At 40.6% G+C, this 17,185-nt stretch overlaps 1 protein-coding gene across 19 annotated transcripts in view; it reads left to right on the forward strand.

Moving 5' to 3' along the window:
* Positions 1–16,961, forward strand: part of BBX (BBX high mobility group box domain containing) — a 288,092-nt gene extending 271,131 nt beyond the window's left edge. For 13 of the 19 annotated variants that reach the window (XM_069552481.1, XM_069552537.1, XM_069552453.1 and 10 more), the window contains 3 exons: positions 7,831–8,028; positions 10,047–10,233; positions 14,763–16,961. In XM_069552481.1, coding sequence (XP_069408582.1) covers positions 7,831–8,028; positions 10,047–10,233; positions 14,763–14,850 — 473 coding nt within the window. In that variant the 3' untranslated portion in view covers positions 14,851–16,961. The remainder of the gene's footprint in view (positions 1–7,830; positions 8,029–10,046; positions 10,234–14,762) is intronic. The other 6 variants (XM_069552498.1, XM_069552547.1, XM_069552507.1 and 3 more) reach the window with 1 other exon arrangement.
* Positions 16,962–17,185: the final 224 nt, after the last annotated feature.

Below are 17,185 nucleotides of genomic sequence, written 5' to 3' on the forward strand. Positions count from 1 at the left end.
ACTTGGGAAAAACAGAACAAAATTATATACAGTTCCACTAGGTATTACAATTATTTTTTAAGTAGATAAATTAAGACTTAGTTGGAGTTTCAATATCAAACTCTCAAAAATTAATTGAATAAATAGAAAAGTAGGATATATTAGATCTGAAAAGCTATTCAAAAGTGACAAAATTTTTATCTTACTAATGGTCAGGCTGTGCGTCATGTGGAGTTTAATTTGTGATAGGGGGATTTTTAACTACAGTCACCAGAAATTAGAGGGGATTTTTGTTTTAATTTGGCTGCCTTGGGTTTTTAGTTGTGGCATGCGGTGGTGTGCGGGTTTAGTTGCTCCACGGCATGTGGGATCTTAGTTCCCTAACCAGGGATTGAACCTGTGTCCCTTGTATTGCAAGGCAGATTCCTAACCACTGGGCCACCAGGGAAGTCCCAAATTAGAGGTTTCAAAACTGGAAATATTCAGTATTGCAGCTCACGTTGCAAGAGGATGCACTTGGGAAGTCAAATGGAGCGGCACGGGGCTCTCCTGGATGTGGGAGCCCTGCCGAAGTGATTCCTGACCTGGTCTTCCTCCCCAACCCACTGCCCAGTTCCTCCTGATTGTGATCAAAGGGAATGTCCCTGAGGCTTTTGGTAGCCAAAGAAAAGCCCCATATTGACTGGTAAATGTTAGAAGCGCAGATTTTATTTCAAATTTCCCACAGTCATATTTATTTGTGACTTTATATAATTCCTCTTAAGCATTGAACTATAGGTAAATGAAGATTTTGCAGTGGGTAAAGAGCCATACATCCATTCTTCCCACTGATGCTCTTTTCCATTTAGATATTTTTAAAAACCTGAACATTTTTCCAACGTGTCATGAGGAGTCACGTCATTTGAAAACTAGGAGAGACTTTCGTGATCATCCTTTTGATTTACCCCTTTGGTTTATTTACTTACGGCTACAAAGGGGAACTTGATGAACAAGTCCATGTGTCTTGATTCCCAAAGGAATCAAGGAATATACTCTCATTCCTTTGTTGAAAGAGAAAAAATTAAGATACACATGTGACCTAAGTCGTTTCTAAAAAAGCACTCATGTTTTAAAGATATTTGTCAAAAATATGCAAATTTGAGTTAATCATCAACGTGAACTTTTGTTGTTTGGTTGGCACAGTTCACATGAACTGCATGTCTGCTCTTATGTCATTTTGCTTTTAGAGAAAATGCCAGCAATATGTCTCCTTTCTGACTTATTACTTCACATTCACAGCCTCTATAGGGTATCATTTCTGCACTTTGCTGGCAAACAAAATATGAATTGTTGCGCCACTCTCAGTGTTAAACCCTAACATCCCTAAATTGATACACCTTCACACATGTGTATTTTAAAAATATGTTCTGCACAGATTTGATAAATGTAAGGCACTGATGAACTATCAGAGGAATCTGAAAGAGGCATTTAAGACAATATTACTCTTTTCTTGAAATGATGCTATTCTAAATATTTTAATTTTAAAACAGTGAAAACCCTACCTCATCTATAAGGAGGTATCACAGCATGTGCAGGGTGGTAAAAGAGCGAGTAAGTAGGAATTAGGGGACCTGATTCCTAATCTCAGACCTGCCACTAATGTGTGGTCTCCGGTAGGACAGGCCCTTTAACCTCATAGGATTTACTCTCCACATTTGTTCTCTATTGTAGGATATGTGTGTTTAGGGGTGGGATAAATGAGAAGGCACAGTAATACATGAACTGTACATTTCATTTCTCCTCTAACACTTTGATGATTTTGTTACTGTAATACCTTTAGTGAATGGTATAATGCTGAAAATACCGTATTCTGAAGCCCTAAATTTCTGCCATTTGGAGGGCAGAAATGTAAATTAATTTTGAATCTTCTAGGCAGTCAAAAGGGTGTAGCTGGAAATATTATCTTTGATATTTAATTATATTTATTATTAATGTGTATGGAATGAAACTTTAGAGAATAGGCACTGAAAATTGCATATCTTTTAGCATAGGGTACAAATTCATTTTATATAGCCAGACGAAAAGGAATCAGTTGTGACTTTTTGTTATTTTTATACCATCTCCTCCATTTTATTGTTCAAGTGGTGACTATGTGATAGGTGTCCATGTCATTCCTTGTTAAAACTTTATCTTGGAGATTATTATGAGGTCAGAAAAAGGAAACCATATTCAGGACAGTGTAGCATGTGTAGGCTATCCTGGGCAAAGGCCAGGCAGACTTTAGAAGTTTGTAACAGATGCCTATAAATGAAATATTGATTCTACTACATAGGCAGCTGTTAGCTGCTTCTGACTCTGTTAAAGTGGATGACTTCAAGTTCACTATCCTTTGCCTACACCATCCTGAGTATAATTGACTGTGAGTTTTCTCCCCTAAAATATCAGAAGTTTTCAGGGGTTTAGTAGTCACATCTGAGGTTTAAGTGCTAAGCTAATAATTTATAAGCATTTTCCCCATGCTTTTAAAATTCAAAATTGCTGAACCACTTCTTAAACTTGCAAATCATTAAAAAAAAAAAAATTGCCTGTAGGCTAGAATTCAAGGTAAAATTTTCCGAAAAACCAAGATGACTTCCCTCTGCCACTGTGTTTATCTTTCCACCAAGTTACAGTGTCATAAGTTCATGTTTAAGCTAGAGGTTTCTAATTGTAATAATATTGAGGGGGATGATTACTACTTAATATTGTTTTATGTTTCCAGAGGGTTTTCACATTTACTTTTTGTATAAATGAATCTTAACAGCAGCTCCAGTCAATTTAAGGAGACCTTATCAGCTTCAAATACCTGATAAGGAATTGAAGCCTGGCCAATGTAAATAGGAAGGGAAGAAACCAACACCAAAGCAGTGACCACTACATTTTAGATTTTTCAGGCATATCTGGGTAGCCCTCATTTGCTGGAATTATAAATACTATGTTTTATAAGAAAAAAAAAAAGAAATCTCAGACTAGGTATCTCCATAAAATTAGTTTCTTTACAATATATAAACGTAATTACAGGGAAGAAAAGTCTAGTTTACAGTTTGATTTTTGAAATATCCACAAGTCAGGCTAACTTGATCTCTCTTCAGAAGTTCAGAGTAGTCGCTTTCTAACTTCAGCAGAGTCCCCCAGGGTCTTAGATAAGGCTCATTCATTTGACTCCTGTGTTCCATTTAGCCTTTGACTGCATTTTCAGCTCATGAGAGATTAACGCATGGCCGTGAGAGTCCAGACTTGGCTATAATAATTTCAGTGCAATTGTGACTCCGTAACTGGCCTGTGAATTAGTGACTTTGGAGCTTTTAATGGCCTCCTGGGGTAACAGTACAAGTGCTACGCTCCTTCACCAAAAAACTCACTCTACATTTTGGGAACAGAGTTTGGAAAACAAGACAGTCTCTTATGGCCACATTCCTAATGTTACTCCAGGAATCAGCTCACATTATCACTCTCACATGATATGCTCAAAGTGTATTATGATTATTGTGGAGTATAAAAAGCAGCTCTGTGGACTTGTTTTGCAGTGCTTGGGTAGGTTTGTGTGTTCAGTTACAAGCCAAAAGAGAAAATGACTAATTTGTTTTTAGAGGATAAAAACCTTCCTTGTCTCACATTTCCAGTAGTTTAGCGCAGGGGTTGGGGGAGGGGCAGGGGAAAAGCGCAAACCTTGCTGTCTCGGTACACATCTTTGGGCTGTTCCTCTAAGCTTGTTTCATTTCCTGTTTCTCACCACTGTTGACCTGAAACTAACAGACTGCCAGTTATTTCTCCAGCAAAGATGAGTATATTCTGGATCAGCAGAGAATTTAACTTTGGGGTTTGCCACCATAGTGTGCAAGCCCCCATATGTCAAAGGAAGGAGAGTTGTATAGAGGGGGGAGAGAAACTGGGATTGGGAGGGCTATGGTAAATCAAGTGTGTGGCGTTTCATTGTGTGAGTCCCTGCCAGGAAAGAAGAGAGGTCTTTCTTCCTGTTGGGCTCTACTATCATCGCAAGGCTTGAGAGCTCCCCCTTCTGGTCTCCTGACTGTTTAATTGAGGTTTCTGTTGATTAATTTTCTTGTACCACTAAGCCTTTGTTTTGATTCTTGCAGGTTGGTGGGGAGGACAGTGTATGTAAATCTAGATAAATTGTGTCCCTGGAGACCACAATTTCTACATGTGTTCAGGGTTCCTGCCTGAGATCCTTTAACCAGCTAGTTGGAGAGGATGATAGAAGAAGTTTCTCTTTGTTTATGTTGCTGGACTCTGATCTGCTGTTTCTGTCCCAGGCAGCTGTAGTTGACTTTTGAACAGAGTCATTTCAACCTCCACTTCACCCCCTCAGTCAAAAATTCATGTGTAACTTTACAGCTAGCCCTCCAGGCCCTCTGTATAAGCAGTTTTGCATCTGCAGATTAAACCAGCCATGGACTACGCAGTACTGTAGTATGTATTTATGTAAAAATATCCACTTATAAGAGGACCTGTGTCCTTATATTTCAAACTTCGGTTGTTCAAAGTTCAGCTGTATGTCTTTGACTTAGCCTTACCTGCTTTCCCCAATTTTTCTGTGTTAGGAGAGGGTTCTCCATGAGCACTGACCCTGAAGACCATCATCGGTGTAGGCCACCAGATAAGACAAGATGTTCTAGGGTCACCCATGGGTCAGAGCATGGGACAGACTCACTCTGCCCTTTTCCTCTTAACTATAGGAAGATCACATCACATGCCTTTTTTTTATATTGAAGTTTTTTCTTTAAAAAAAAAAAACTTATAATTTGCCTGTGTTGGGTCTTAACTGGCCTGTGAGCTCTTCATTGCGGCCCTTGGGCCTCTCAGGTTGCAGCACATGGACTTAGTTGCCCTGTGGCCTATAGGATCTAGTTCCCCGACCAGGGATAGAACCCACATCCCTTGCATTAGAGGGCAGATTTGTAACCATTGGACCACCAGGGAAGTCCCAGATGCCTTTTTCCAATGTGGATGATCTGTAGGCCCTGTGATTACTTTTCGATCTGACAGTGGTTTAGAGAAGACAGCATTTGGAGAGGTGGCATTGCCTCCTTTACAGTGACTTATGAGAACTTCTAGGGCGTTTTCCTTTTTTTCATCTTTCACTTGCCTACAGCCTGATTCATTCCTTCACTATTTCCCAGCCTCCCAATCCCTGTGACCCCATGATCTACTGGTATCTGTTGGCCACCTGCCTTTGACCCCGCAGCTCCTTGGCTGCTGGTGTCTGAGCGTCCCCCGGTCCCATTGCCTTTAAGGCCTGATTTGCCTCCCATTTGCAAACCCTTTGCACCTATACCCTTGGCTTCTTCTGAAAACATATAGGAAAATGAGTAACCACTGAAAAGAAGTGAAAATATCTGAAGTCTCACTGAAAACAAAAAGCTGACAGTCAAGGGAGCCCCACAGTCAGGGCTGTCCCACAGCCTTGAGACACGGGCTGACTGGAGAAAACACCACCAGGACCTTGATTCTAGACCTGAAATGAAAAGAATTTTCAGGCTGGATGGCTGCTTTAGAGGTAGTCTCATCCAGCTCCATCTTTACATGAGGAAACTGAGACCTTGGTCCCACAGTTAGTAAATTAAAAAGTCAAGAATAGAATCTTCTGTGACTGTGGTATTTCCATTAGCCCCGTATTGTTGTCATAGAAACCAGGTCATCTTTCCCAACCCTCTTAACCCTTTTCTGGTGTCCATGCCTTTTCTCTGACCTTTTTGATTCTTTTTGTATACAAGCAGTAATTTGGATTTAATACACCCTTCATCTTTGGAGTCCTCTACACACTTATCTCCACAAGTTCTAGATTTTTCTGGGAAGAGGAAGAAAAAGAGAGCAGAGGTTAATGCTTTGTCTGGTAGCTCCAACTGCAATGCAGTGATCATACCAGAGAGAGAGAAGGGACAACTGATCACAAACTTCCCCTTGTAGTCAGAAGGGACAACTGATCAGCCTAGATAAGAAACTATACTTTTGAAGCTTATGAATATCCAATGAGGTTATTAGAACTCAGATTTTGGCTTCTTTGTATAGGAGGCTTGAATTTCAGGGCTAATGCAGAGTCATGGAACACCTTTGGAGTGTTTCTAACCAAATTATCTTTTTATTTTGCTGGTAGCTTTCATTGAAGTTTAAACTTAAAAAAAAAAATTTTTTTTAATGCATATATACCACCACTGGCCTATGTGAAGCAAACTGCAAAGTATCAATATTCCATGACTGACCTGGTCAGATATGTAATTTAAAAGGAGCCTTCTCCCTAATTTTAATTACTTGCTTGAAAAGATGTTTGGGAGCATTGCCAAATAGTTTTTGTGTGTTTGTTTGTTTTCAAGTAACTGTTACCTTAAGCCTGTCCACACACAGCCTTCTATTATGCAATAATATAGTAAGACCAAGCCACAAACCATAATATGATTTCTGCTTTACATCCTTTCTCTTGATGTGATTGAAATGATATCCCACTTGTTTGGAATAGGAAGCCTGGTTTCAAATGCTTAAGGGCAAAATTGTTACTGATTTGTAGCCTCCTTTCTCAAGGCTACACCTAAACCCATTAGGGAGCTACATTAAAATTTTTAAATGAAACCTGTAAAAGTATTTATATCAATAAGTGCATTTTTCACACCCTGAGTTATTTCTTCTGCTGTGTTCCTTTTATTTTACCTTGTCTTCCTACATTACATATACTGTGTTATTTCCAATGTCTGCCTTCTTATCCACCTTTTGATAAGCACCTCCAGGTGCCCTCCAAGTTGATTTCCTGACCCCTACTCCCCTTCTCTTTGTCAAAAACAGTTTCTAGACCAGTCTTAAGAGATTGGACAGTTAAAAATGGAAAGATGCCTCTTTCTCCTGTCCCATTCTTAGTTCACTGGAATAAAAACAGTCCCAATCAGGAAACTTGACTGCAAAGAAATACTCCTAAATGCTTATTGTACTCATATCTGCATCTTCCTGTCTTAATTTCAATTAAGGGGGGAGGGAGAAGGATAGACTCCTAAGGAAATAAATATGAAGAGATACAGCATTCCTGACCCGTTTGAACTGAGAGCAAGGTCTTTGGTGGCAAATGTGTTCCTTACTCTTGACACAGTGACTAATAAGATACAAGTGTGTGCTATTAAGTGATTTGCTGGTATTACAATTAGAATTAGAAAACCTGAAACTAACATTTCAGGGAGTTCCGCTGACATGTACTTTATTAAATTATCTCCCTAAAGCACATTATCTTGTCCTTGAATTCCGCCAATGGGAGAGTTTTGTTATGAGCCAGCTTCATCAGTGTTTGCCAGATCCTTCTATTATGCACTCAGTATGCATAAAAGAAGATCAGGTGTCACAGACAGTTTCTTTTCTCATCAGTCCAACCTGGAGGTTGAAAACAAATGTAAGTGTAAATTTAAGAAGCACGTACCTAACCTCAGTATCCTCAGAAGGAAAGAAACTTCTTTTATCTACCTCTTGAGACCAGCTGGTCAAAGGGATCTCAAATAGGGATCCTGGTCATGTGTGCAACTTGTCTGTTGGGACACAGTTTATTCATATTTACACACACTTATCCACCCTGCAACCTGCAAGATCCAAACACTTAGAACATGTTATTCCACTAGCCTCTTAATACAGTATTCTGTTGGGGTACAGAGGGTATTCTATTCTGTACTTAATATTTAAAGAAATATTTGTTTAAAATTATGGTCAATATTTCTTTTTTCCCTCAGTACTTTGAAAACTTTTAAGTTCTCGTTCATATAGGTCGGACATTTAGAAATGTTTCCTTCTACAAGTAATGCTTGTGTTTTTGTGTGTAACTGTATATGGTTTGTCCTGTTGCAGCCATATTTTCAGAAGACAAAAACACCACAGAGCCTGCTTATAAGGTTAAAAATGCCCTATCCATTCCCAACACTCCAGAGCCAACAACAACTCAAGAACCCTTGGTGGGCAGCCAAAAGAGAAAAGCAAGGAAAACCAAGATCACACACCTTGTCAGGACAGCAGATGGCCGGGTGTCACCAGCAGGAGGTACTTTGGGTAAGAAAAGGAAGTGCTTAGACAGAAAGGACCAGAGCAAGCAAGGGACCATCGTGGCCTCAGTGGCCAGAAAATGACTCTAAGCCGACTGTGGGTCCTCTCCGAAAAGTAGGTCTGCTCTGTGGGTTCCCTCTCTGGGTCTCCTTGAGAACTGGTTTCCTGCAGACCTCTAAAGATACATGCTTTGGTCTCTGTGTTAAAATCATAGGTCTTTTCCCAAGAGCACATCCAGAGTTCCTAGGAAGAAAAGGTAGCTTTTAGTACTGTTAGCTGCCTTGTCTTTCTCAGCTTGCACAACCACAGATTCTTATGTAAATTCCCAAAGATCTGAGACTTTTAAAAGTACTGGATGAATCTTAGTCCCTGGTTCACTATTGAAGTCATTACAAGCCGGATCATCAGGTGTGTAAACCCCTGGATTAAGAAAGCAAGTATCCCACACATCCTTTACAGCTGTTTCAGACCCTGAAAGGAGCCTGAGAATGCTTCTTGATTTCTTGGCTCTCTAGGCTACTCGGTAGCCAGATATTAACTTACAGTGAATTTCTCCATTTTCATTTGTGGCCTGTGATCTGTTTGCTGTGTGGCGGCCTCTGTGGGAATTGCTTGGAGGGACCCAGGTTAAGGAATGTTGTCGAGAGTGACACTGCGCATCCCCTCACATCTTGGGGTGCTCCACCAGCAGAGCATTATTGGCGTTAGCCATTGCCTTTCTGCCTTTCAGTGCCTCCAGCATCTCATTCTATCAGCCCTAAAGCATCTCATTCTATCAGCCCTCAAGAAGGTGTTCCCTCCCCTCCCCCAATCCAGTTTCCAGAAAAAGTCAAAGGCCCATAAGGACTTCTATAAATAGGAAAAAAAATTTAAGTGAATGTTCTTTGAGGGTGATATTTATAAATATCTGATTTAGGTTAATCTAGTTGGTGGACTCATTGTATGGTAAGATAGAAATTAGAAGTCACTTAGTGGATTTTATGCACTTGTGTTTTGCATATGTAGATTGTTAAACCTTAAAGCATGTTAAAGACCCCAATTCTACTGTTATATAGGAAGTGAAGCTCACAGAGGTTGAATTTTGTTTCAGAATATATTGAACTACTAAGTGTAGGGTAAGGACTAGAATCTAGTTTTCCTGATAATTAGCCTAGCAGGCTCTGCTCTCCTTCCTTATCTGGATTCTGTTCTGTCATTTTCATATTGTATAAATTGTTATAGCTTCTGTTTTGCTTGTAGGAAGAGTGAAAGGTTTTAGAAAACGTTCCCTTTTATGTGGAAAAACATATAGCACTGTCGTGTTCTAATATATGACATTTACAGCCTGATATCAGTTACTTTCTATAGGTAAGCCGTTTTTGGAAAAATGAGGAAGATTCCTCCCCCTCCTCCTCATCTGTAAGGGCTGGATAATGAAGTGCAGTCATTTCCAGCCCATGTATTAGTGTAGCATTTTGGCCACCTCTTCACAAATACCAGAAGGCCCTTTGTCTCCCTTGCAGAAGGTAACAAACATGACAGTGTAGGATCTCACTGGGCTTGATTAATCTCACTAGGATTAGTTTAGGCCATTCTAAGTACTGGTAACTCAGCGTAGGAATACCCAACATGCATAGTAGGCATGCTGTGGCATCATCAGAGTATTTGGTCAGTTGAGTTTTGCAGGACCATTTTACAGCATCCCCTGGCCCCTCTGCGGAAGTCCCTTGGGTTTTACTCTGACCAAGGCCCATTTTTCGCCTCTCTCTCCAAGACTGACCTATTCTTTGACCTTGGATAAAACACAGCTCCTCTGCTCAGCTTCAGGGCATAGTGCTGCTCGTGGTTGTGGCTGAGCTCAATAAAAGAGTTTTATTCCCATGAAAGAAGAGATTCTGTAACAGCCTTAATATTCCATGGATGACAGAAGTGAGCAGGAAAGCATATTAGCTCATTTCACATTGTCTGGCACTGAGTTTTCTGTGTCCCTTCTCCGGAAAAAACAGAGCAGTCCTCTCTCATGATGAATTTCCCTTCCTCTGCAGATGACAAACCAAGGGAACAGCTGCAGAGGAGTCTCCCTAAGGTGATTGAGACAGGCTGCAGTGACGAATGCTCGCACAACAGGGAGGCCGCGGAGACGCGGAGCAGCACCCCAGAGATGCCGGCTGTGTCCGCCTTCTTCAGCCTCGCCGCACTGGCCGAAGTGGCCGCCATGGAAAACGTGCACAGGTTAGCAGTGGGAAGCCCCGCTGCCCTGGGGCCTGGGGTCCCGTTCAGCTTCACCCCCTTTCACAGAACATGGGTGGAGACCGTAACATGCAAACCCAGCTCATCCCTTCTGATGTGATTGGTGATACTTTCCACGATGATTGGGGTTCAGGAGACTATTGTTTACCACGTGTTACTATCTAGCTGTGCAGGAAAATAGAAGGGAGTACACCGCCAAGAATTTTACTTTGACTATAGTTTATTCTGTGACTAAGCGTCATTTCTGAAGAGTCCTGAGAAAGCAGAGAGAAGCTGTATTATCTAATCATTGGAGTTTTAGAGGCAAGTCTCAGACCTGGGTTTGAGTGCAGCGTCTATCATCTGTAAACTGTAAGGAAGACCTTGAGCAAGAGCATTCACTTCTCTGTCCTCTGTTTTTCTTCTGTTCAATGGCTTTAAGTGGTTCTCCTTTCATAGAAATGTACTATAGAATAAATCTAGTGTCCCAGGCCTAGCATATGGCAACACCCCCACTGAGGATGGCGTCGGTGGTTCTAGCGGAAGAGAACTGTGTAGTTTGGGAAAAAGAGCATCTCACCATCTGACTCATGGGAGGCACAAGGCCTGGATTTATCTTAAGCAACCTGTGTTTATTAGTCATTTATTTTTCTGGGCCTCAGTTTTCTCATCTTCCATTTAGCATAACGATATCCCCAAAGAATCACACAGTTGTAAGGAATCAGACGAGATCAGATGTGAAAGCCTTTTGAACTCAGTAAAGCCCCATGGAAAGTTCTAAGTATATAATTGAGTGTTCTGCTATTTAGTGGAACATTTGGGAAGGTAAGAAAGTCTTTTGTAAATTGAAGTATTTCATATTTTTATTCAAAATGAATTATCTGCAGATGAGTTCCTTTCTTAGGTTTTCAGTCTTCGTCACAAAAGTGCTTGAAATCCAGCCCAGCTTCTTTACCCACCCACAACGGTCAGGCGCCATTCTCTTTCATCTTTCACATCCAGGTTTAGGAAACGAAAGTCGCTCATTCGTGTCCAACTCTTTGCAACCCCATACAGTCCATGGAATTCTCCAGGCCAGAATACTGGAGTGGGTAACCTTTCCCTTCTCCAGGAGATCTTCCCAAACCAGGGATCGAACTCAGGTCTCCCGCATTGCAGGCGGCTTCTTTACCAGCTGAGCCACCAGGGAAGCCCAAGAATACTGGAATGGGCAGCCTATCCCTTCTCCAGGGGATCTCCCCAACCCAGGAATCAAACTGGGGTCTCCTGCATTGCAGGTGGATTCTGCAGGTTTAGGAGGCCCTGATGAAAGTTGTCTTTGTGTCTTACTCTTTACCTATCATATTAGTTCTAGTGCTTCCTCACAGATAGCCTCTAGACATTTCCAAGAAGTCAAATTCCTTTTCATGTGTACACTGCAAGTGCCTAATAGCAAGTGAATGGTGACAGGCATTGTTAAAATCTGCTCAGGTCTCTGAGGGGGATAACACACAGACACGTCTCTGCTTGTGGCATTTCACAGTCGAGCACAGAGGACAAACTCATAATGCATGCACAAAGAATTAAATACGTGCCTGAGTGTTATTAAGTGCCCTCATAAATTGTGGAAATAAGAGGTCATGTAAGAATTCAGTGGGCAGGGGGTCATAATTCAGAGCTCAGGAAGAGCTACCACACCACAGTCACCCTTGCTGGTGCCGCGACAGGTCACCTCTGCCCCCGTGGCTTGCAGTGCAGCAGAAAGCGGCAGCCTGTCCACCCTAACCTCTGCCTCCCTCGCTGCCCTGCGTTCATGTGCAATCGCTTACTCCCATCCACGTAAGCCCACTTCTTGCCTTTGCACATCTTCCTCCCCAGTGAACTGCTGCTCCTCCTCCAGTGACTGTCTGTCCTTTGTCCTCTTGTCTCAGTCTTCCTTCTGAAGTCCTGCACAATCTCTGTACACACCCCTCTTAGACCATTTGCCCCTCGGGGCTGTAGTTACTGTTTGATGTCTCTTTCCTTTCCAGTGCACTTTGAAAGCAAAGCACCGGTTTTATTCTCCATGTGCACGACTTCCTTAGTTCCTGTTAACATCAGGAATGAGGGGACGAGTGGGCAAGTGAATGAGTGACTACCTAAGTTATCCAAGAGGCACAGGAAAAAATGATTTGAGTAGAAGTTCTTCTTTTTTGTTTAACACATTCCCATTGGAAAGAATAATATTGCTTATTAGAGTTTTCACTATCAACATAACAAATGGTTAGTGTTCTCAACATCCAGAAAGACAGCTCCTCATGGGGAATGTTAATTGTAACTCTAGCCCTTACCTGGTAAAGCAGAGTCACCAGCCTTCCCTCCATGGACAGACTTAATGTAATTGTACCTGGGTTGCACATTAATTAATTATTGCTTCGGCATCACCTAGTTCATAATTTAGAAGGTGGTCCACAGAGTTGGGGTAAATATATATTACTTGCATTCTTGTCACAAGAAATCTTAATATTGGGTTCAGAAATCCAACATAGAAAAACAGTTTTATAAACCACAGGAAGGAAGAAATTGAAATTAACCTTTGTTGAGAGCCTATTTATTTACTAAAAATTTTATAAGAACAGAAGCTCATTAAATTTATTCTTAAAATCAGGTCTGCCAGGTGCATGTTTTTTAGTTACATTTTAATGACGGTACAGGCAGTTAATTAACTCGCCAAGAGCACACAGCTAAACCAAGTCAGGATCTGAATCCAAGTCTTTGAACCCCTGTGTCTTAGCGTTTGCTCGGGAGTGCTGCTTATGCAAGCGTCCGTCCTGTCCTAGAGAGTCCTGAGGACGGTCAGTTGACCTACCCCTGGGAGCTGGAGCCACTGCTTGGTGGCAGCCACATTATGCCTCTCCTTGTGTTCAGTAGGAAGGAACCTGCCTGCCCATGCAGGAGATGGAGGAGATGTGGGTTTGATCCCTGGCTCAGGAAGATCCCCTGGAGTAGGAAATGGCAACCCACTCCAGTATTCTTGCCTGGAATATTCCATGGACAGAGGAGCCTAGGAGTCTACAGTCCATGGGGTCACAAAGAATCGGACGCGACTGAGCGAGCACGTGCACACACAAGCTGGGCTATCAACCGTACTCCTCTCTCCCCCTTGATGTCTCTTTTTTTTTTTTTTACTGTACTCTTCATTTATTACTTTTCTTTCTTTGTATGTTTCCTTTTCCAATACTTATTAAAATATTTTTGGCTTTTGTAATATTGTTACATATTCCATCTTAAAAGTAAAAAATACCATTTTAATTTCATCTTTCTTGAACAAAGAGTTGAACATATTGAACAGTTGGTTCTTAAGCATCCCCACATGAATAAACCAATTAATCCAGAGGTTTGATTATAACATGTTTTGTTTTTCTAAAAAATTCCTATATCTTAAGCTAAGTGATCATTGGATTCTGAAATCCCAAAATGTTGCATTTATAGATATTTATATTAATTTTCTTTTTTGTGCATCAAGAGAAAGAAACTTGGATATAGTTATGGAGAGACACAGTTTGAATTTTAAAATTGCTCCCCTTATTTCGCATAATCTAAAGATACTGTATTGAAGTGGTTGATCCAGTGAAGACATTGCTGCATGCCCCCGTATTTACAGCAGCGCATGTGCCTGTTAGGAAATGTCACAGGTGTGCCCAATCCCGTCTTTTTAGAATGAGAGGCTCTGTAGACTCTACCAGGAAATGTTCTTATAACCATGAAGCAAGTGGCGTTTTTCTTCCTACTCATTAAAAAAAAAAAGAAAAATAAACTATTTGATGTAGATCCAGTCCAAATGATAAGAATTTCCATGAATTTTTAAAGTCTCGTCTAGAGTTCTTTCTCCATATGTGTAGATTTTGGCTCAAGATGACTGAATTTTCTCACACACTGAAATTCCGAGTTGGTCCTCCCCTTCTTCCCTGTACACTCTCCCTCCATATGCCTTTGAGACTTCTCTTTCATCAGGAGAGCTTCACTGTTTTGTTTTCATTCATTTTTTCGGTCACAGCTCCCTTCTCTCTGCAGAGGCCGACCCTTTTATTGGCCTTAAATTTTGAAATTGGGCCTATTGTTGTATACCAAGAAATGAGTCTGAAGGTTATCAGTATAGGATAGCCTCCCCCTTAGTCAAGTCAAGGAAAGGAATGTGTCCTTTTTTAATATAAGAAGATCCAAAGGAATATTGCCATCCTGAAACCATCACCCTTGACTGAAAGTTTTCTACTTCTTAGGTAATTTCCCCAAATTTGTTGGTACCTTAGGTTTTGTCTCTACATAGCAGAGGTGCTTGTTTGAGGGCAGAGAGTGTTGTTGAGTTGTGTGAGAGGAATTGAGATAAGAAGCCCTTAAGAAAGAAAAATAAAGATGCTTTAAAGCAGTTTTAATTAAAAGGCATAAGTAATATGGCAGTAGCATCTGTTAAACAAGATATATTGGAAAGCTTCTGTTGGTCATTCATCATCCTCTCTTATTTCTAATGACATACTCTCAATAAGTGATTTCTCTCTTTTCCTCTTGTTTTACAGAGGTCAGAGGTCAACTCCACTCACTCATGATGGACAGCCAAAAGAAATGCCACAGGCTCCTGTACTTATTTCCTGCGCTGACCAGTGAGGCGCCCTTTAATTGTAAAACATTGTGCTTCACCTACTACCCTAGCCTTGTCTTTACCGAGGGATGCTAGTGAGTCCGTGTGGTGGGAAATACAGACTGCAAACAAGTGCTTGTTGCCCTCCATGGCCCAGATTCACTTGAAGCAGAAGTTGGCACCCTGGGCCAGTTTTGTTCTCTCAGAACCCAGAATCTTTGAGGGTGGTGTGATCTGTCTGATACTGAGCGGAAACGGGATGATGTAGAGCTTTGCTTTCTATTGAAGGCTTTTGATGGTAACAGGTGGTAACTTGGTAAAAGGCTGCCTTTACTGTAGCTCATCCAGCATCTCTTTTACCAACCAGAGAGTGTGAAACTAGTTTCATATATTACCTAGTTATTCTTTCAAAACAAAAACAAAAAAAACAACAAAAAAAGCAAAAACTGACGCACTGCACTAGTTATTATTAGATATTCCTAGTCTTTTTTGTACATGGAGATTTAAGTTCTAAGATGGTTTATATAATAGGTTATACCTACATTTATATTGTAGAATAATATTAAAATGCCTGTTCAAAGACTCCCAAGCAGCACGGGCAGGCAGATGTACCATTGTTAGCGGTGTATGCTCGGCCTCGTGGTCCCTATATTCTGCACTTTTATATTTGCCACCAGAGTGGTAGTTTGCTGGCAAAAAGAGAAAGAGAGGGAAAAAAAAATTGAAATTCTCGCAAGCTGAATTTTTTGTTTTTCTTAGCCTTGAGTGACCAAGAAGAATTTGCTTGGGGCAAATTGTGGCAAATATTTTCCCAGACAGGGGAACAGTCCTGCAGATTACAAATGTTTTCATGCCTTGAGGATTCTTTTTATTTTTTACACAGGGGTCTGAGTAACAAATGGATCATTCATACAGACAAACAAACAAACAAAAAAAACCTATTATTCAGAAGTGACCTTAGTATTACTTCACTATTCTGAACACATTGAAGACACTCACCTCATGTGGACTTTGAGCTACAGACCTTTTACATCCATCCCAGACAGACTGGACGGGTAGCAATTGCTATGCACAGCCTAATTGGCACAGCAGGTTTTTAGAGCCATTTTGAGTTCTTGTGATTACGGAGGTATTGAGTAAATGGTGAGGGAGATGTGCCTGATCACAGTGGGACTCGCAGTCATAGGTCCACCTGCAAGTTTCCTGTTTCTTTTTTGTGTTTTGTTGCTTTTGAACAGAAAACCAACCGTACATATGCCAGTGCCAAGTGGATTAACTGGCTTAGAACATTCAACATATTGACTCCACCGCCTGACGTTCACAGTGTCTTGTTTCTTAGCAACAGATGCAAAGTGATAAATCAAAATTAGTCGGCGGCTACACATTTTACAGGGTATTTGTTCCATAGCACAAAGTATTTCCCCACTCTTGCATCACAGCACAAACTACCAAATTTTAATTATTGGATTCCAGCAATAATTTTTATTGGTTTTCAAACTGGCGGAATTTTGATAGTGTTAGTTCGAGTTTGAAGCTTTTGAATTAGCTCTCTAAATGGTGACAGTTTACAAGGTTTTATCTAGCTTTCTTATTTATACTTGACTGAATTGTAATGAAGATTTTTTTTTTTCTAATCGTAATTTGACCTAATAGCCATACAAAAAAATGACTCTATTAGTACTGACTAGGTTTAGCTTTTCACGGTTGTAGATACTACTTCAGTTTCGGTGCTGGAAAATATGTACACCATACTAACAGAATTGAAAAAGGATAGAGAGAATGGGGGTTTTTCTTTAAAGCGGTTAAAGAGGGCAGCAGGACTTCGGAATGGTGTCCTCAAAAATGCATATTCCTTGTGAACATGGAGGAAGATGGAAGTAGTAAGTAAGGTTAATCAGAGATTAAAAACTTAACCCCATTCACATAGAAATAAATCAGGTGAACAGCCCCAGATTTTAGCCTAATGTTTTTACTATGATGCTGTTTTATTAATATTTTCTAAATTTCAAAACACAGAGTAAATGTTTAAAAATTGCTGGGTCCTAGTGTTGGTGGCTGTTGGAGTCTTTGGACCACTTGCTAGCAGTGATTTAAAAATTATTAGCTAAAATCCAAAAAAATTAAAAATCAACAAAAATTTTTTTGGTGCAGAACATGCACCTTGACAATGGTACTAACTTATTATTCTCTAGAACACGTTAGAATAGATCTATTTTTGCCGGAGCCCCCTCCTTCCTTCCAGTCCTCCGATTACATTTCACTAGAGTTCCTTAAGAGATTGCTGTATATTCATGGGACCTTTTTTTAAAAAGAAGCGAAACAAAAGATTACTTTTTTCTATGTGATTAATATATCTTACTT

The sequence above is a fragment of the Ovis canadensis genome, chromosome 1 (genome assembly GCF_042477335.2).
Source record: "Ovis canadensis isolate MfBH-ARS-UI-01 breed Bighorn chromosome 1, ARS-UI_OviCan_v2, whole genome shotgun sequence".
Lineage (NCBI taxonomy): Eukaryota > Metazoa > Chordata > Mammalia > Artiodactyla > Bovidae > Ovis > Ovis canadensis.